At 42.7% G+C, this 21632-nt stretch overlaps 1 protein-coding gene across 3 annotated transcripts; it reads right to left on the reverse strand.

Annotated features, from left to right (window-relative positions):
* Window positions 1-119: 119 nt before the first annotated feature.
* slc25a25b (solute carrier family 25 member 25b) lies at window positions 120-21400 on the reverse strand. 3 transcript variants are annotated; one of them, XM_020707842.3, is made up of 11 exons: window positions 20637-21390; window positions 12690-12816; window positions 11728-11815; window positions 8941-8976; window positions 8537-8648; window positions 5697-5855; window positions 5435-5587; window positions 5256-5363; window positions 4842-5009; window positions 3683-3833; window positions 120-3173 (listed from the first exon to the last, which is right to left on the reverse strand). In XM_020707842.3, the coding sequence occupies exons 1-11, from the start codon at window positions 20973-20975 to the stop codon at window positions 2989-2991; spliced, it is 1626 nt and encodes a 541-aa protein (XP_020563501.1). In that variant the 5' UTR covers window positions 20976-21390; the 3' UTR covers window positions 120-2988. The 3 variants fall into 3 exon arrangements, with proteins under 3 accessions (XP_020563501.1, XP_020563502.1, XP_004075115.1); XM_020707843.3 differs by lacking the exon at window positions 20637-21390 and adding an exon at window positions 14559-14926; XM_004075067.5 differs by lacking the exon at window positions 8941-8976 and having other exon boundaries at window positions 20637-21400.
* Between the last annotated feature and the right edge of the window lie 232 nt (window positions 21401-21632).

The raw sequence follows: 21632 nt of genomic DNA on the forward strand, positions 1-21632 counted from the left end.
ATAACAATAAAGGTCCAGAAGTCTGGTGTGGACAAACTCACGCCTGCTCTTTTTTGTCAAACGATGAAAAAAAAGTGAGGAAAAAAGCAGATTTTTGTAAACAAGAAGACAAATGTGGGTTAGATACCAGAAAATATTTTATTTTTTGATAGCATGTTGATAAGTGCACATTCTTTCTGCCACAAGAACAGCGAATAATTAAAAGACAAATGAGATGTTTACATTTGACTGTTTCTCAAAGCTGTAAAGAAATGTTTGCACTGATCCTGTTTCTCTACTTGTAGTTTATTAGAATATGAGCATGTTGAGTTAATCATGAAGCTAAAAGCATTAAGTGATCCAGTAATCAATTTAAAGGCAACTCATTCCACACTCCAAAATATCACAAATATGACTACAAACAGTTTTTTTTCTGTGCAATAAATAAACAGTAATGACAAAGCAAACCTCACAGAAAAAGAGTGTTAGTTTGATCTCACAGAGATTAGATGTAGTTCTAGAAGACGAGGATAGCATTGAAACACCAGAACTATGTTCCGCTCTCCTGCACTGTAAAAACAGGCTCCGTAGAAACTAGTCTCAAATTTTTACCCCATTGGCAGATTTTCCTTAAATCTGTCAATGGGGTAAGAAAGATTTCTTAAAAAAACATTATTTTGTTGATGTGATTATTTTTCGTGCACTTTTTCCTGAAACAAGTCTTTTTACTTTCTTCAGATTCACTGTTTGCAGTGTGTTCATGGATTTTCATAAAGCCTCTTTGTATCCTTCACAGATTTGTCTCTCAGCTGCTGTTTCTATTTTGCTAAAAAGGGAAAACAAGAACGTCTCTGATGAAGAGGCTCTTCCGTCCTCCATGTTTGTGTTTTTGACCCCAACTTCATTCGTGCTGACAGTTACTGTCTGCTCTAGACTGGATGGAGATACGTCGTATTTAAGGAATCTCAACAACTACCACGCACATCTGAAAAAATGTGAAGACAAAGTTGGATGTGTGAGATCCCCACGGAAATAGATCATCACAACTTAAGCTGGGTTACACATCAGGGTGTTCAAATGTCTTCAAATCCGCAGACGCTTTGATGCAAATATGCATCTTCGGTTCCAAAATTACCTTAATTTAGACTTTACTCGAAAGGAAAAACATGAATTTTTTTCATAGCTTTAAATTAATTCAGGTGTCAAGAATTTTGGATCAATATTAGATGCAACTGACAGAACCTTTGACCCATCAGGACTGTTTCCTACAGAGTGAACTGGAATTCTTCTATGAAGCTAAAAAAGTTTTTAAAAAAAAGTTTGAAATAGCTAAGATTGTATTAATGCTCTGTTTTATTAGTAAATGTCTTTATATTGACAAATAAATTCCATTACATCTTGCTTCTTTTTTTATTTATTAGACCAGCATAAACTTTAGAAAAACTTTAGCAAAATATACACGTTAGACATTAACACACTATAGGAGTAAGGAAACATAACATAAAATACCCCAAAATCTGAAAATTAAAATGGAATATTACTTTGTGTTACCTCCTGATTTTTAATCAGGCCAAGTCCAGCATGCATTGCTTCAGTTTTTTTCTGCTTCTGTTAAAATCAGCATCCTCTGATCCAGGAAGGACTGACAGCAGGAGGATTTCCGCTCCAGACTAAAGAAAATCCCACAGCTCTAATGTAAAAGGATAAAAACTCAAGTAACAACCCCCCTGTGGGTGAAAACCATCAGAGGGGGGGGACTGTGACGGAGTGACGGACGGAAATCAAAATGAAGGAATAAGGAGGAGACTCTCACAAAATCTGTACAGCACTGAGCTGCCTTTACATGGGGGAGGAGCTAAGAGACACGGGGCGGTGTGCAGCAGAAAAACGCAAAAGCTTTTAACAGCTTATGCATCAAAACACATAAACAAGTCATTCCATCTTTTTCAGGGTTTTAGGCAGCATCGACACAGAAACTATTATTACTGTAGAATTCCTAAGAAAAAAGGGGGAGGGGACATCAAGTACCCCCTTTAATGTTTGTACATAGAACCTCATCAAATATTTCTGGCCTGGAGCACTCAGACATCTCCTCAGTTTTTTCCAAAAAAAAAAACTGGAATTCTTCTCTTTGGAAGAAAAGAGGAAAACATTCAGGACTTCCCAGCAAATAAAGGAGCTTTATGTTCCTCAGCAGAGCCTGGAACAGTTCAGAGAGATCGGAAGACATCGATGGATGAACCCAAAAGGACGTTCAGTCAGGATCCAGGTTTGGATTGACTATCGATCTGACGGCAAACCGTTACGCTCAGAGGGTTTTCCCAGAAGATCTCTGCTTCTGCATCTCCTCTTTGGTTCTGCTCAGTCAATTTGAAGACATTTTGTTAAAGCGTTAGTGTGTCTGAGCAGCTGTCATGTGCGCACAGGCTGCTGCCTTCAAGTGTTCAGGAGGAGTCAGTGTCCCACGGAGGCCTGGGGGCTCAGCACTGAGGCCTGGTCTCCAGGAGCATCCGTGGGACCCTGACCCAGCTTCTCAGCTGTTCTAGCTGCCCGTGAATCCATTTCTGTAAAGCTCGGCCTCTGCTGAGCTCTGTTTGACTGAAAGAGACGGTTACAAAAAGCAATGGAGTGAAGGTTTCTAAATCTAGATCGTACATTTTACCTACAGGTTGCTTACATCCTAGTTTTCCTGTTTGGGATTGAGCTTTCAGTAATCAAGGCCTGCAAGCTGGACGTCTCTAAACACAGCGACTACCAACCACTGCTGGCTGTGGGAGGAGCTAATGTAAACTTCGTCATGCTGGAATAAGACTCAGGGGGCACTACTGGACTCAAGAAAACCAACAGACACTTTGCTTTAGTCAAGAATCCACTGTCTGCAGCCGTTCTGCGCTTCCCTCCATCCTCGACCTTCTTCTCTCAGCTTGAGCCGATCGTTTAAATAAACCGTGTAGAGTCTGCAGCCATAAGGAGAAACTGGTCTCTCCTCTGACGTCCTGCTTCTGTTCCTCACCTTGACTGCACTCCTAGTGCAATCTTCAGGTACTCGTAAACCACGTAGCTGATGCTCACAGACGGTATGACCTTCATGAAGTTGGGGGCCAGACCCCGGTAAAGTCCCAGCGGCCCCTCGGTCCGAACGATCTGCTTGAACAGCCCGGTCATGGTCATCTGCGGGCCTCCCTCCAGAGAAGCTGTAGAAACAGGAAATGCAGATCTGCAGGTGAGCACCTCCAACAAACATCACCGTTATCGTCTGCTCCGCTGGGAAGCTGCACATCGGATGGAACAGACGTGAGCGCAGCTTCATTCACGTGGATTTCTCCAAAAGTAAATTAATAAACTGACTGAAACAAAACAGAGAAATAGTAAAAATGAAAATAAGCTATGAAATAACATGCAGCACACAGTGGCAGTGTGTCAATCAGTGTGTAGAAACGAAGACTTAATACTTTTTTGCCCCACTGCATTTCCACCGATCAAGGCAGTGTACCTAAATATGAGGGTTTATAGCTGATTTCAAGATTGCCTTTTGTCTTAGAAGGTCAAGACATCACAAGTTGTTTTAAGAAATCTTACCAAGACAAATTCTACTACTTCTACCGGCAGACATTTTTGCCTGTAACAAAAGTAAAACATCTTCTATTGTATATTTTTGTACTTGGACATTTTTTCCAGTGAGTGGAGCTCTGCAGTGACCCACCTTGTGCCTGCATGCGGGTCCTGACCAGGGCCAGAGGGTAGCTGGCGAGCTGTCCACAGGTGCTGGAGGTGGTGCCACAAGCCAAGAGCACAAAGACTCCAGGATTAGCGCTGTCTGTGGCAAACCGCTGCAGCCACGAGTTCTTCAGGGTCTGAGGGGGCAAAAAGCCTTCAGTGACTGCTGTTTAAGAACGATTATTTCATTTTCTCTAGACCACATCTCTGACTACAGTGACACATTAAAATGTGAATATGTAGTAGTTTATTTTATTTCATTATTAACATTTAATAGAGTTAAAAGCCACACTAGAATGTATAAACTAACAGCAAATGTTCAAAATGACATAAAAAGTAAAAAAAAAGAAGCTTTTATTCCGGTTTTAAGGTTAAGAAAGTGACATGGTTTCATAAACTCTTCCTGTTACTGACAGGTCCCTGCTACTTCCAGCAGAATCTTCTTTAGAACCTTTTTGGAATCACGTGGTTGCTGGAGCCTATCCCAGCTGCTGTTGGGCAAAGACAGGGTACACCCTGAACACGCCCCCACAGGGCCACACACTCTCATTCACACCTAGGGACAATGTAGAGTCGTTTGGACTGTGGGAGGAAACCAGAGTGCCCAGAGAAAATCCACGCATGCATGCATGAGGAGACCATGCAAACTCCACACAGAAAGGCCCCAGCTGGGATTTGAACCAGGGCCTTCTCACTGTGCAGTCCATCACCCTAAAAAACATTTGAGCTTGGTACTGGAAGCCTCTGTGCATGGACTGTACCAACATTTGCTAACTGAGTTAAATGTAGGTCCTATTTCCTGGTTTGACCTCAGGTTCGACATTCATTTATCCAAACACAGAAGTGCTGAAGCATTTCTGAAGTCTCCAAGTTTTCTTTTTCAGGAATCTCTAGTCCTTTTTTTAAATGTATTTGACAGCAAAAGAAAAATTCTAGACACCTTTAACAAAACGAACAGATAAAGGTCTTTTCATGCTGCAAACCAAAATGCGTCGGAGCGGTTTCATGGTTGTTTAAAAGGTGTTCAGTGTTTTTTTTCCTGAGAATTCCCACACGTCTGAAGCTGGAGTCTGGCGTTTTCAGGGTTAGTCTGTCTCCAACCGATGAGAAAAGTGACCCACGCGCCGTAGAACAGAACCACAAACCTCATAGACAGCCAGGTCGATGCCGGCGTATGGGATGATGCCCAGCATGTTGGGGACGTAACCTTTGTAGAAAGCCGCCACACCCTCCTTTCGGATGATATGTTTGGCACAGTCCATGATCCCGGCAAACTGGCCGGTCCTTCTCAGGGCTAACCGTGTCTTCAGAACCTGCCAGAACAGAACAGGAGATGATGATCCTAGCTCCCTCACAAAGCGCCTCCAGCCAGATTCAGAGGACATCTATCATTTGGTACTGTTGATACTTAGTCATCTCCTGGCATATTTGAACTCTGCCCTGGAGAGCCGGCCTGTTCTGACACATCTTAACATTTATGGAGCACCTCAAATGTTACTCTAGCACTCGGAGGAGACAGAGCTCTGGCTTCATTCTGATGGAGTCTGGCAGGATCTCACCTCCATGGGGTAGATGCTGCTCTGAGAAATGGCGCCAGCCAGCGAGCCCGCCACAAATCTTTCCATTATGCCCAAAGTCTCCTGGTTACTTCCAATGAGTCTTTTAATCTGCAACAAACCCCATGATTTTAGTTCAAGGTGAATGTGAGAGAAACAAGGCGGCGAGGGCATCAGCACACCTGTTCATAAGCCATGAACTTGATGGCAGACTCAGGAGCGATTTTGATGACATTGATCCCGTTTCCTCGCCAAAGCGATCTCACGCCCCCCTCCCGGATCATCTGACCAAAGCCTCCAACAATCTGCATGCTGTTGCTCTTGGAGGCGTGGACCTGGGTGACAGATCAAAAGTTGCTGAGGGTGAAAAATGTCCGTTAGGAATGTGAGAAAAGAATCCATTTGTTGAGGCTCATTCTCCTAAAAGCCTGTTTTTGGCCTCACCTGCATCAGCACCTTCAGCCTGTCTAGTGGTGCCGTGCAAGTTCGAGATGCGGCGCCGGCTCCTCCTCCAGCCACGAGGTGTCTCCACCACATCCCGGTTTTCTTCTCCTCGGCTGTAAACTCATCCGGAACAATGATACTCTCTCCAACATCCAGGATCTGTGCAGAAAGCAAACCGCCTTCAGTCAAATAAAACTCTGGTCTAATCCCAGTCTCTGATCCGAAGCCCGAGCAGCAGTCTCAGCCGTCACCTGTTTGAGCAGGAGTGCTGTGGAACAGTGGACCTCCATGTGTTCTAAGATTGAGGAAATCAAACCATCCACACTAAATCAACCAAACAGCTCCATTTAAATAGAGGGATCAGCTGCTTATAAACACGGGTTTAAACCTAGATGACCTCTGAGAACCAGAACCTAAGCAGCTGGAAGATTATGATCTGGTTGAAAACGAGCGTCGCGCTGATTCAGCAGGATGTCAACATTGACAAAAACAGAACTGGACTGACTGAGGTTGACGCCACCCATAGAAAATGCTTCCAACCAATGAAGTCAAGTCAGTCGGCATTTTTACGCAACACGGATGCCGCCGTGTTGGAGCCAGACCTCAGTAAGTGGTAACTGGTCTGAGTCATTGTTTCTATGGCAACCACTTCCACCAATCAGGAGGGAGCTTGTTGGAAGTCCACACCCCAACCACTTCAACGGGATACCACCTACTTTAATTGAGGCATCTGATTGGTTAATTTATAACTTGAATAACTCGCATTAAAGAAAAGAAATCATCCAAAAAAATCATGATTATCAAGAACATGTTAAAAAAATGTATCAGAGCAAGAATGGTTCTTCTGACCAATAGAAAGACGGAGTAACAGCAGGTACTTCCTGTTTGGAACCCCAGGGTGGAGGGGTCACTTAGTCCAGTTCTCATATACGTTCTATGGATTTCACTCAGTGACCCCCCTCCCCCCAGCTTTTAGATGGCACAAACATGCCCTTCGATGACCCCACTCCCAACACCAACATGTTGGGAGTGGGGTCATCTGGACCCCACAAGATAACACAAGGGTTCAAAAACAAATGAAAAAGTTTAAACAAGATCAAACGAGGCAGAGACACATGCAATAAATGACATAGTATATAGGCAATTCTGTAATTGTCTTTTAGGTTTCAGGTGAAACAGTGCTGCTGAAGTGATCAAATCAGTTGTTTTCTTGCGGTTCTGTGAAGGGTGAAAAAAGTGGATCTCTGTTGGATTCTGTGCGGGTCTCTGTGCTGTAATTGCATTAGTGGGGATAGAAGCTGAGATGCAGAGGAAGTTTGATCCAATTAACAAAGACAACTCTGCAGAGCCAAGTGTCTGTCGCGTGACACACAGAAGAGTCCCGTTTTGGCTGGTGAAAGAATTCACCTCATTGAGGAAAACCAGAAATTTGCTAGAGTGTGATGGCACAAAAACATGTGGATTTGGAAGGATCTAGACCACTAAGAAAACTGGACGGAGTGACCCCTACCCTGTCTGTCCCAAACAGGAAGTACCTGCTGGCTCCAAGAAGCTAAAATTCCATAGACCTCTATGGAGAAATAAACAGCTGTTACTGTTTGTCATTTGTCTTTTTTTAAATAATATTTTTTCTTTAAGTTATTCAAGTTATAAACGGACCAATCAGACAGCAAAGGTATGTGGTCTAATGTTCAAAAGATTTGATTGACTTGATTATCATTGATTGCGTAGCCCACTTTTAAGTAGTAGGGGAGTGACCTTCCACCAAGCTCACTCCTGATTGGCAAGAGTGGTTGCCATAGAAACGTTGACTCAGACAGACTCGGACCAATCACTGCTTACTGACAACGTCTGTCTGCAACATGGTGGGGTCCCTGTCACAAAAAAAAAAGGCGAGTGAATTGATGTGATTTGGTTGGAGCTGGAAGTGGGACGTTGTCTTTAGGTGACGTCACACTCACTCCAGTTCTCGTATACAGTCAAATGTTGTATTCCAATCTTATCACCAAAATCTAAAGAATCTGTTAATCGTCGCTCCCCTTGCGGCACATCGTGTCATGGGTCGCCACAGCAAAGCACTGATTTCACGGCAGAGCCCTTCCCTGCCTGACACAGCCTGGGCTGGGGACTGGCACAGGGAGCCCAGACTTGTGGCTAAATAGTTAGGCAGTAGCATGAAGGGTCTTGGCCAAGGACCCACATTGGATGAAGCTCATTGCGCCCTCTGGGATCTGAATCCTGGTTTCCTGCGTGCCAGCTCTGCACCCAACCAACTAAGCCATTCAGCTACTAAAGATCTAAAGAATTGGTTTTATTTTTTTGCTTTCTAGTCAAACTCCCCCCAGAGTTGACTTCCAATTTCTTCATGACGGTTAGGACACGCATGTTCCCACATCTCATCTGTCAAAAGTACATTCATCTCAAGCTCTTGCTGGTTATTTGATGTGTTGAGGGTTTTCTATATGTGCCATCTACAGTATAAATGTCTATACATTACAGATATCAATGCCTTTGCTGGAGCTTGATTTGCATAAAAGTTAACAAAATCAGATTTAATCTTGGTAGGTTTCCTCCTGATCCTATCTTACTTTGCTATCTAGGAAGCTGAGTTCATGGAAGCTGGGAGATCTAAGCTCTATACTGCTGCAAACTCTCTGAAAGAGTTTTTGTTTTTGTTCCAGATTAATTTCTTGATCCTTTTTCAGGCGGAACAAACATTCTTCTATCTTAATCCTGCATTTCCTGATTCCCAGACAGACTCTTGAGGCACATTTTTTTTAATGACATTTTAAAACTGCGTGTGTCTTAGAGCTGCAGCAGCGTGGAGCGGGTAGACGTACCGTGGAGTGCCTCCAGTACAGGATGATCTCAGGGATGTTGTCTGCGGGATGCAGCAGGTGGTAATCTCGCCACTCGTCCCAGTCAATCGTCATGGTTCCGTTTTTATCCATGCTGCAAATGTCAGAGCAGAAGGGAGGCTCGTCAGGAGACACGGCGGCTCTGGACAGGGGAGCACAAGACGCCGCTCACATGCACACACAAGTGTTTTCAAGGCCTCCTCCTGAGGGAGGTGCAGTCGGATGAAGCGGGGCAATTCTTTAGGGCAGTCATGTCCTCCAATTAATTTTTTTGCTGGGTTTGTTTGTCTTTCAAAAGCAGCCAAAAAGAAATCTTAGCAAGCAGAAGGCTTCAGGCGCAGCATCGGGTACCTGCAGGAGCTGAATAAGCAGACGCTGCTACTTACGACAGAACAGGGGCCCAGATTTGGCCCTTCCTGATTCTGAGACCAGATGGTGAAAAGGGGGGACAGACAGACAGAGATTAGGGACAAAAATGACACGGGTCTGCGAACAGGTGTCAGGAAAATCCTAACATGGGAAGCCTGAGAGAAGCAGACAAAACAGCTGGACAGAAATGATGGAGCTAAATCCAAAAATCTTTCAAATTGCTTTGACTGTTGACGTTCAGAATTGTCTGGCGCCCTGCAGTCATGAAACACTAAAGCTGTAAGGTGATGGAAACTTAACAGACATGAAACAAACAAATGTATCTGATTACTTCCTCATCAGAAACAACAAACAGCAATCGATGTTTGTTTCCTATTTGTTTAGGATAAAAAAATCAAATTGAAGGCACAGATCTTTGGATGATAGACAAAACTGGACAACTTTTTGTCATGAGTTATTTTATAGATTCACCAACCCCCCATTTATTTAATGCCAAGTACACAGCATTAGTGCGCCACCTTGAGTGAGGTCTGAACACTGCAGAATGAGCAGCGATTCACTTCATGTGGTGAAAAGTCAGACATGTGTCTCCAAATGTGAGGGATAAATGTAAAAACATTATCTTCTGGTATCAGCATGCAGACTCCACCTCAGGGATGAAGACAAATAAATGAATCTTTATCAGGAATTTGCAGACCACTACTGATTATTGCAAATGTGCAAAATCCAAAGGCAGACCAATGCTCAGCTTTAAGTGCGGCAGGTCTCCAAAACTCAATATCTGGACCCCACTTTGATCTCTGAGGAATTTATACCCAGCTTTGATTTTTTTAGTCCCCCCCCCATTTTCTTTTGATCTATTTTAAAATCGTAGTCTTTTAGTTGTGATAATACCAAGTTTAGCAAAAAAAAAACAAAAAAAACTACAGTGCTTTTTTTAAGACATAGTTTCTGCAGAGCGGAAGTAGTAAATCAGAAATTCACCTCTGAGTTTTGGACAGGACAGTTAACGCAGAGCAACCCCGCCCCCCCTACCGTCACCCATAAATGAGAGCTCTCTGTTTACACTATTACCCACTAGCTTACACCCCTAAGCTAACATTAGCGGTGCAACAAAAATGGTGAGCAATATCAGAGCTATCCAGCCGTACAGGTTAGATCCAGATTCCAGCTCAGACAAGGAAAACAAAGACGTTCATGGATCTATTTGTCTATAAATGGATGCATCGGAATGGAGCGGCCTGCACCTGATTCACAATGATTTTAATTAAGATAAAGGCAGAAATGCAATTTTTGGCTTAATTTTCTCTAAAAATTTCCTCCATCATCAGAAAAAAATTCCACAAGAACGTGTTAAAAACACCATTTTCATGGGTCTCTACGGAAAATCCCAGAAGCAGCTGAAAGTCTCTCTCAGTTTCACCTTTCATCTAACATAACGTTGAATTCTTCTTGCTAATAGATGCTCAAAGCTCCACTTGTGCTAGAAAGCTGCACTGCAAAGTCAAGACAATCATGAGCATACGGTGTGTAGGTACAGAGACAGATGTGCTGGGGGCTGATTGTTCCCATCAAACAAACTTGATGGGGGGGCGTTTGTGCATTTTCATTTATTTGTGACATTACTGTCCAGAGCTTTAAACTGATACAACGTTTAAAGCTAATAGGAATGGTTCATTTTCAACATAAAGGCTCGTTCACACCGGGACGAATTTCGTGCGCGATATTCGCCGACGTTTAAGCCTCGTGACTAAACAAAGGGCACCAATGTGAGTGTGCACAGCGACGTGAAAAAACGCCACGCGTCAAAGCATCACTTTTTAAAAAACGCCTCGGGTTCGTTTTTTTTGGTTTGACGCGTCGCGTCTAAAACTATACGACCAATGAGAATGGCGCTTTTGCACACGTGTCTGGAGCTTCTGAAGTTACAGTAAAACACAACTTGGGGGCGCTCAAACACAAAATTGCCTTGCTGAGCACACATACCAGCGAAGAAGATAGACGCCGAGTTGCATCTACACTGCCGCGAAGAAATAATGACGGACATTCTAAAATATCCCCGAACCAAGCACCAGTTGGAGCTACTGGTGCTTGAAATATTCATGTTTTCTTTGTATTATTCTGACTAGCGAGTAAATACTTGCTCTCTTCTTCTGAGTGAAAAGCGACTTTAAGAAGCGTAAAGTTGCGCAGCGCCACCTTGTGTACAGGAGTATTTCTGTTCACATTAAGCGCCATCTAATGTCAGGGAATGAAATTGCATGTTCGCTCGGCTCATCGTCAGCGAAAATCGCCTGGGTGTGAACACAAAAAACGTGGCGAAAAACGCTGGCAAATATATTCGTCCCGGTGCGTACGGGCCTTAAGACTAGAAAACATTGACATCCTGTAGTAAAGGTATTTGAAAATAAATGGTAAAAAAAAACAAAATTAAAAAATATAAAGAGAATGGATCATTATTTGATTGCTACTAAAATTGTACAAAAATGAATTGTAGAAATGATGAGCTGGTATCAGTGAAACCAGAAAGGAAGAGGGAAACAGATTTCTAGAAAACAGCAGATGCATGTGAACAATTTTAAAATAAAGCGCAGATAAATCTGAAGAGACCTGAAAATTTCCGCTAAGCTGGGCTGCAGGTCCAGAACAAAAACTTCAGAGGGAAGTACTTTCAGCCTCAAAAAAGGGAAGAATACTTTCAGTTTAACACTTTAAATTGTGTTATGATAATCCAACATTTCATACGAAGGTTTTTAAAGGGATGAACTTTTATTTTGAAACATTCCCTGAAGAGAATACCTCACCTCCTGAGGATCTGCTCGGCCTGTTCCTCAGAAATATTCACTCCCAGGTCCCGCAGCGATTGCATGATCTCTTGTGAGTCGATCTGGCCTGCAATAGATAGATTGATTAGCCATTTAACCAGTTTTAAAAATCTGCTAGTTTTGTTTACAAAGCCTCTTTAATGCAAATGCAGGACTTTCAGAAAGCAGGGCTTTTAGAGAGCCACACTGCTGCACAAAAAGGGAACAAAGTCCAAGAACTCAAAAATGCACAACGCAGGAAAGAGACAGGTGGGAATGTGTGCACATCACGTGAGATAACACACCAAAAGGTAGAAATACAAGATGACAGCAACACCAATAACTGACTAATCCCTCCATCCATCCATCTCTATTGGGCTCATGGGGTTGCTGGAGCCTATCCCAGCTACTGATGGGCGGAGGCAGGGGTCCAGGCCTCACACTCACACCTAGGGACAATTTTAGAGTCTCCAATCAACCTATGAATCAAGTTTTTGGACTGTGGGAAGAAATCAGCGTGGCCGGAGAACACCCACACATGCACGGAGAGAACACGCAAACTCCACACAGAACGTTGGGATTTGAACCGGGGGCTTTTCACTGTGTGGTGAACACATCGGCGGCCACCTTGGAGGACGAGCTACGAGGAAATCCTGAGGCTGAAAGGTTTAGGGTGAGCTCAAATCAGGACAGGAGGTGACGTGTTGCTTAGAACTTTTCTTTTTGCTGCTACCTTCTGGTACGATAGAGAACACAGGAGGTTACCCGTAGCCTCCTTATCCGAGTAGAGACCACAGTAAAATAAAGTAAACAAACATTTAAACAAAAAACATGAAAGAAAACATGAAGAAATCTTCTATTCACTTCTGATGTTTTCTGGGTTTCGGTTCAAACCAATCTCAAAACCACAACATCAATGCAGGTGAAGAACTGGAGTTAAGGTCATTTAAAAGGTTTCCCACCATCGTTCTTTTTGTCCAGACTCATGAAGACCAAGCGGAGCTTCTTCTCGTGGTCTCTGAGGTAATAAACAAACTCCTCAAAGTCCAGCTGTCCATCCAGGTCCTTGTCTCCTGCTTTCACGATTTTCTGAAAGAAATCAACAGACAAGAAGGAATATTTAAGCAAAAGGCTGGAAAGCAACTTTAAAGAAAATCCAAACAATACAGAATAATGTGGAGAGGCAGCACAATCCGAGGAAACGAGAAAAGATCAACAGATCTTTGGTCAATACAATGAGTGGGCTTGAAGTTCTGATGAAGATAGCAGTTTCTCTGGGACATGGCTACAAGACGACGCGTTTGATTCCAGGTCCCTATCTGCTTTTAAGAATATATAGATAAAAACAAACAACAAGAAAGGATAAGGCACTGATGAGTTTATCAAAAATCCTTGAACTGATACTGAATCGATCTCTACTTAGAAAATCTTTATGAAACATCAAATTCATGACTAAACCTTAGTTTAAACATCTGTAATTTATAGTGGGTTTTTCAGGCAAAAATGTGCTTTAAATGTAAAAATTCACAACATTCTTAATCAAATTCCTACCTTTATGGAGTTTAGATCAAGAGTTAAAGTGAAAAGTGTTTCTCAGCATCAATCATTGGGTTCTAACAAGCATTTGAAAGAATAACTGAAATGAAATCAAAATGCATCACATGAATTTTGTAACTCAATTCAAACAGATTCCCTTTTTTGTATGGAACTTATTTCTACCAACGACACTGATGAGTGCCTGGAGAAGCCTGGAGTGGAACCACCAACCCTGATTGGTAAACTGGTTTTGAATTGTCTCAACTTAATTCAGCTTTACGTATAAAAACAGTAAGAAAACAAAGATGAAAAAGCTACAAATGTACCACACAACCTAAATAATGTAGAAAACTAGACACACAGATGCCGTTCCTCTGGTGTATCTGAAAGAATTATCCAAAGTCCAGCAGCTGACGAGAATTGGCTGGAAAGATGACTTTTTTCCAACCTTATCATGGATTCATACACTGCCTGGTTAACACAGCTTAACAGGTTATCATTTAGAGCTCATCAACTAACAGCTTGCCAGTCATCTATTGTCTATCTAAAAGGCAAGTTTATAAATCCTTCAAAAAACTGTCAACTCTTATTTAACAAATCATTGATAGCTCATTAACCAATAGTTGATTAGTATTTTGTTAACTAGCTATAACGGGTCGTGTTACCAATCCAGCAGCTTCTTCAAGAACCACAGTCACACAAAGAGGAGGAACAGTTTTGAATCTACAGGTGGTGGAATCCCTGAAACCGCAACATTTAAGGGCTTCTGCAGTACGAAGCACAGCACTGGCACATGGGAAACCAGGGTTCGACCCCCTGGGGTGGGGAAAAGCTTTATCCAGTGCGTAAAGGGTCTGTGGGCAAGGGGGCCCAAGGCTGGGTCTCCCTGTGAGGACCCTAAGCCCGGATAGAATGCAGGGTCGAGCGGTGTGAAAGTCTCTACCAAACCACCCGTGCAAATCAGTAAAAGCTGATTCGCTGTGGCGCCCTATGAAGGGATACGCTGAAAGGTGAGCAACAACAACTGCTGTTTGTGGATATTTGGCTTCTGTTTATCTGTTCCTTGACTCGCTTTTGCTTTATTTTATTTAGAAAAACGTAACTAAAAAGCTGTAACTATGACAACAGCCTTTTCATGACTGTAGAGTAAAGAATAAAACTGACAGAGACGTTTTGTGCTGGAAGGAGAACATTACTACCAAAGACAGCTGTACTTGCAACAAAATGATGCATTTGACCTGAAACCTGTACAGGATGTTCCCGTCCTCATGCTGGTCTTTATCTTTATATCCTACCTGCTGCAGATCAGCAGGGGCTGCCACCATGATTACAACCGTGGACTTCTTTTGCAGAGCAGTTTTTCTGATCGTTTCCTCATTTCCAGGAGAGCATGACGGGTTTTCCTGGAGACCAGTCTGCAGCTGTCTGCAGTTTTCAGCTCCTTTCTCGTCAGCGGACTCAGACTGAGCTTTGCCAACAAGTCTGTGAAAGAGGACAGCCGGGAAGTCTTTCAGCGTCATTATGCTTGCCGTCCGTGTGTCTGCTGAGGGGGAAGAGCTGCACCGGTATCACAACTGAGGAAAGCCAGCAGATGGAAACTCAGCGCTGCTCTCCGGATAAATGCCATTCTCTTTCTCCAACTTTTTCAGAGAAAGATGTCCAGAGATCATCCGTATAAAAGTGTCAAAAACAAAATTTAGAGGAGTCAAAGCATGTCCATTCCCGAAATGAAAACATTATAATGATATCCGGAGCTGCAGACAGACAGGACTCCTTCTGCTTTCAGCATCAGCAGGCAGGAAGGTGCAGCACAGAGATCCTCCAGAGAGCTGCATCCTCACTGCAGCCCAGACAAGCCAATCACAGCGGCCCACACTGGCAGGTAGACTGCTGAGCCAGGGAAGCTCGCCAATAGGAGCCAGAGGAGCAGCGTGCAAAAAGACTGATGCACAAATCTGTCTGTTGATAATGTGGAGTTTGGGTGAAACGCAAGTGTGCACCTCCTCCTCCTCCTCAGGAGAAATTCTGCTGAGTGTTGCCTCTCTTGCTAAACTCCTGGTTGTTTTGTTCACTCTGCCAGCCGACTGCCTCGCCTTCCTCCAGCTATCCTGCAGTTCACCGTGACACCGGCACAATGACACAGCAAAACGCTCCGGCTGGCTTTTTCCAGACAAATAAGCTGAAATTACCCTAAACGCAAACTCAGCTGTGCGCCACAAAAGTCTGAGTTACAGCAAAAAAAAACAAAAAAACACCACTGTTCATCCTCACTGTGGCTCTAAACTCACACTTAAACGGAATAGAAACAACAAACCGCACGTTTTTAAAGCAGAAATGCACAATGGTTTTTGATTATCAACAATGCATAAAATAAATTCTGGTTATAAAACGTGTTCTGGAAAAGCAATCAGAAATGTATTTTTTCTAACCGCCCAAAATGTCCAAATGTATTCCTCAAACTAAAGATGCTCTCTTTATTTGGAACCCATGCACAGATCAGAGCGTTGAAAGAGAGCTGGATGGCGGGAGTGTGACAACACCCTCAGAACACGCCTCACTTCCAGCTCCAACCGAAGAAGTCGCCATTTTTTTCACCATAACTTCGGCGTCATGTTGGAGTCAGACCACATCAGTGAGCAGTGACTGATCCAGGTCGGTCTGAGTCAACATTTCCATGGCAACCACACTCACCAATTAGAACGGAGCTTGTTGGAAGACCACACCCCTTCCACTTGTAGGTGGGCTACAGGGGATCTGTCAATCCAACATTTAAAAGTTTGACCTGGGACGACCTACTTTTATCGAGGAATCTGAGTGGTCATTTTATAACTTGAAGAGCTTACAATAAAGAAAGAAAAGGAAACAATTTTTAACTCGTTATGTTTAAAAGAAGTATCAGAGCAAGAATAGAATGACTGAGCAACAGCTGTTTATGTCTCTCTAGAAGTCTATGGGATTTTGGCTTCTTGGAGCCAGCAGGTACTTCCTGTTTGGAACGCCAGGGAAACGCCAAGGGTGGGTGGGGGGGGGGGGGGGGGTCATTCAGTCCAGTTCTCATATACATCAATGATTCTGAATTAGTTCAGAGGGTGTGTGGAGTCCTGAAGATTTCATGAGTGAGATCACACGCCCTCCATCACCAACAGGTTGTGAAGAAAATCAGATCATAGATGCGGGCTGCATTAATGAGCTTCCTTCCCTGGAGTTTTCCTGTGGAATGGAGTTTCAGCTTACTTGTCCAGAGGGAGCTGCTGCTCCTCAACACTAAGAAAAGACAGCTGAGGAGGTTAGAACATGAACCAAACACGGAAATGAGGAGAGAGTCTGCAGCAAATCCCTGACGTGCAGCAGATATTGTATCACGTATCAGTCGCCAACCATCAAGACAGGAACAAGGCTGTGGATATTTAGGTCTGGAGGTCTGTGCTTCAATTTCTATTCCCTAAATCCAGACCTGAATAAGTACAATCGGATTTGTTCAAATCTTTAAAGCAGTTTGAGTACAATTTAAACAAAGCTGAAAAACCTCCTTTAGTACATGTTCTGCATAGCTCAACAATAACAAACAAAAACTCTTCAAAAATGTCTCTTCAGCATATTCCATTAACACTGTATGTCATTGTAAGGAGGTAAAGTTAAAAAAGAAAACTTTCAATAGGTTCTCTTCGATTTTCTCTTCATAATTTTTGCTCTGAGCAGCAGTTTGTGAGAGGAACTCCTCTGTTGTTTTGCACCACAAGTGGAATTTAGTAGCTTAAGCTTTTCTTTACTTGATTTCAATACTTTCCTGTTTGTTAAGCTTTTTAGTTGTATCATTTTATGACATAGTTATCTGGAAGAAAGTAATGGGCATTTAAAGAAACGTTTTTTTTTTTTACATCTCATTTAAAAAAAGCCAAACTCAATTGATTTATACAGTTAAATGTAATTTAATTTTAATTGTTGTGTAATAAAGTACAGGCTGTGTGAGTTAACTGAAAGGGCTTCAGCACAGAACATCTTTTTGAAGAAAAGCCCAAAGAAAAAAAGTTTGTTTGATTTTATTCGTGAATGAAATGCAAATGTAAAACATTTGATTTCCAACTTTATGGTCTCGACACGAAAAGAGGTTTTGATAGGTCCTATAGTAGCTTTACACTTAATCTATGAGAAAAGGACAAATAAAAACCTTTCTGGAAAACATGTGTTTTCTTAACAAAAGGAAAAGCAGAAAAATCTCCATAGTTTGGATTTTTTTTGCATCTTCTGTCACAATAATTGTTAGAGCTGCTACGGTTTATTAAAAATATGCTAAATTCTTAGCTGTTTGGCTAAATCTGTGAGAAGCCAAAGTGTGGGTTTAACCTTGAATCCTGAGTGCTGACTCCTGATTCTGAATCAAGCCTCTTCAAAGCTTTAATTACATGTTGGCACAACAGTAACTCTGATGCGTCTGCAGCTCTAGCTTGAATTTTGCAGCTATGCTTTTATTTTTCTGCACCTATCCGGACCACTCTTTTAGTTGGAACGGAGGGTGTTTATTAAAATGAGTTGCTTTATGGAGCTTGAACGTGTTTGATTGTTTAAAGTCATCAGAAGATGAAAAAACTGCACATTTAGCCTGAAAAATAACCTGAGCTGTCTATATAAGGCATACAAACAAAAGCAAAAACCGGAGGAGGTTCTGAGTTATTTTAAAACTGTTAGAACATCAGTTTAAAGTAAAATGGACATTTTAAAGTGGCATTATTAGGTTATCTGTCATTGTGCAATGCAAGTATGTATAGAATAAAATGGAGTAGAATATAACAGAATAGAATAGAACGTTATTAATTTTTGATCTATTTTAAAGGCGTTCCTTCCAAGTGGTCTTTCAATAATGATTGTACTGTTTTTAGGGAAAATCAAAGAACCTGTGTCGTTTCTTTTAGGATATAGTTTCTACAGAGCGGCAGATTTAAAATTCATCTCTGAAATGGCCCCCCCTTCCCAGTTGCTGCTGAGAGCTCTCTGTTTACACTCTCTTCTGCTAGCTTGCAATCTCTCACACACCCAAGCTAACATTGGCGGTGCAACAAAAATGGCGAGCAACATTGGAGCTATCCAGTCGTACTGTTCTGATCCAGATTCCAGCTCAGACGAGGAAAACAGAGACGTTCATGGATCTATTTGTCTGACAGTGGATGCATCAGAATGGAGCGGAGCAGGAAGCTTGAGGCCCGCCCAGCGTATTTTCCACATCACATATATCATTTTCAAACGTCAAATTTGTGTCTGCTCCGAACTCACGGCAATTTGAATAAATAAATACTAAGATATGTCATTTTAATCTGAACTTTTATGATATATGTCCTCCATCATGAGAAAAATTCCATGAGAACATATGAAAAAAACACAATTTTTCATCTGATAGGGTCTTTGAGGCATAACAAATTCTAATAATAACCTAAAGAGAAGTTGCCAATAGACTAAAAAGTAAAACATATTACATGTTAACACTACTGTATATGCAGACAGCAGTGATGACAGCAGACGTAAATGTGTGAACTGTTTCTGTGTATGTTTCTTTCCTTCTTGACCTCTGTAACTGTTGGTTATTTGGATTTGCTCTGGCTATCTTTTTTTGAATATTTTTAACCTTCTTTCTTTCATTTTAAAACATCTTGGCAAACAATAGAGGATCTTCATGTTTATTTATTTTTCTTTTTTTCTTATTTTTTTTTAGATATTCCTGTTTGGCAGCGACCACCGCGCAGCGTTTAAAGCCGGTTCTGAACACGTTCCCCTGATGCTGTCTGTCCACTTGGTGGTACGTGTGGAAGTGCACGGAGCCGCTGCCCCGTGATTGGCTGACCGCACGGCTGCGTCACCTCGCACGCGAGCCGTGGCAGCACATAAAGCTGGTCAGAGGAGTAAGCCCTGGCTGCAGCCTGCAGAATGGGTCATCATAGTGGAATGCTTTGATTGCAGAGGAATGTGAACACGCTGTGGAATGTTAACCCCGCCCACGCTGAGCCCGTGCATTTGATTCACCTTTGTCACAGCAGTTGTGATTGCAGGAAAGGGGAAGAATCAGTGGAGCACATTTTGTGTCATTGTGAATTGTATGAGGAAGAAAGAGAACAGAAGGAGGAAAATTTGAATGGTGCAATTTTTTTTATGTATCACTCAAAAAAATGATTCAAGCTCCTCTTTCATGTAACACAATAAAATTCTGTATGTTTTATTTAAAAATATTTATTTTAAAAGATTGTATCTACATTTAATTGACCTAACACAAAATGTATAAATAGTTTCCCCTATAACTCCAGTAATCCAAAATAATTGAGTTCAAGTAAGGGGCATGCTGTTGAATGCTGTTTTCCTGTTTCTCTTTATTCTTTTTGCCGTCTCACGGCTACAATTTTTCACCTATTTTAACCATTGAACTTTTAAAATGTTCAACTCCTTCATCTAATGTAATGCCTGGTATGACTATTAGTCCTTCAAATCCTTCGACTTTTCAAAAGTGAAAACTTTAGTTCGCTTTTTCCACGTAAAAAACGAAACTGTGGCATGAAATCGCTTCAACTCGGCTTCTCCCAATAAGACGAAAAACGATCATGATCACATGCATGATCGCCGGAGTGATAGCTCAGTGGCTTAGAAAGCGGGTTAACAACTCAGAGGTTCTGAGTTCGAACCTAGCATTAGACCGTTGTTGCTTACTTTTTTTTCCTTTGCCTTTCTTGATAAAATTTAGTTCGACTAACTCGATTATATTTCATTACATGGAAGAATTTACTTTGAGGTGGGGTTACTCATATTTATTGGATGTAAATCCTGACAAAACAATTAAATTGAGTTCATCCAATGAGTTATTTTTGAGTCTGTGAGGCCAGACAGAATTTATTAATTCCCTAATACATGCACATGGAAACTTGTAAAAGGCATAAGAAGGCAGGAATCATGGTAGAAATTCCCTAATTCAATTAAATATTTTTATTTTATTTTAGCACATACAATGAAAAAGGGATCATGAATACAAAGAATGCATTAGGATAATACTAAACTTTAACAAAAAAGACTAAGCTAAACTGATATCCCTGCCCTTAGACCCCCCCCCCCCTTCACAGTAAGGAAAAACTCCTTAAAAACCCGTAGGTGGCAATATTGCACATGGAAACTTGTAAAACCACCAAAGAAGAAGACGGGCTCAGCATGGGCGGGGCTAACATTCCACAGCGTGTTCACATTCCTCTGCAATCAAAGCATTCCACTATGATGACCCATTCTGCAGGCTGCAGCCAGGGGTAGTTGGGTCAGAGCGCGAGGCGGGTGTGAAGTGATGCCGCCGGACAAAAGCACAGGAGTGAGTGAGTGGGAGAGGTGCAGCTGCAGCAGTGTCGGCTCACCATGAGGTCGTGCTCGCTGCGGTGCACGCCCAGCTTCTTCAGCCCGATGGTTAGGTCGTTCACACAGATCCCTCCATCACCGTTCACGTCCAGGATCTGGAATAGGACCTTCATTCTGTGCTCCTGTTCAGACCCGCCACACGAGGCACACGGGGAGAGGCTGCCAGAGGGCTGACAGTCTTCAGCTGCGGGCTTCTGGGCTGACCGGGGAGCCGCAGAGGGGTCCTCCGCGTGGCCGCAGCCCCCGCCCGGGTCCACGCCCGGGTGCCTCTCCGCCGACCGGCAGTGGCAGAACACGTCGCTGCGCAAGCGGGGCATCAGGGACCCCTGCTGACGCATCCTCGATGCTCAGCAACACCGGCAGGACCGAAACAAACGACAAACAGAGCACAAGCGGAGAAAACCGACCACGGCGAAATCCACGTCACTCCTGAGCCAGAATAAAGCGGAAAGCAGGAGGTTTTCTCCTACAGTGTCGCTGGTGTCGCCTAATCCGGGAAATCCTCAGTAGTAACGCAAGTCAGTCTGGATCGTTGGCATTTTCGGAATCACCTAGATAGCGATCAAACGAGCCGCCGGCAACGAGATTTCCTTACGTAACAAAATAAAGACCGTCCAACAAAAACGACCTTAATCCAGATAGCTTTCACGCAGTGCTTCGGTCCGGCTGGCGACGAATAGTCCCGGGTTTATTCTATTCTGCCGGCTGTTTATTCTGATGCCGACATGCCGTTAAATTTCTCTCGGAATTCTCAAATGGTATCGCGAGACTTTGGAAATGACAGCGGCAAACCCAGTCACGTGCTGTGGCAGGTTACACGCGCCGCACGTCCTCGAGTCCTTTCGATTCTTTTTGCATTTAAATATTTGCTTTCAGTAAAAACGAAATACAAACATCTTTGACTAACAACTACGAGGATAAGGTGCTATTATAAGGTTTATATATCAGTAAATGGGCTTGGTACCATCACTTTTTGTAACAACTTTGAGAAAATT

This window comes from Oryzias latipes, chromosome 12 (assembly GCF_053564925.1).
Source record: "Oryzias latipes strain Hd-rR chromosome 12, Olatipes_Hd-rR_3.1".
Classification (NCBI taxonomy): Eukaryota; Metazoa; Chordata; class Actinopteri; order Beloniformes; family Adrianichthyidae; genus Oryzias; species Oryzias latipes.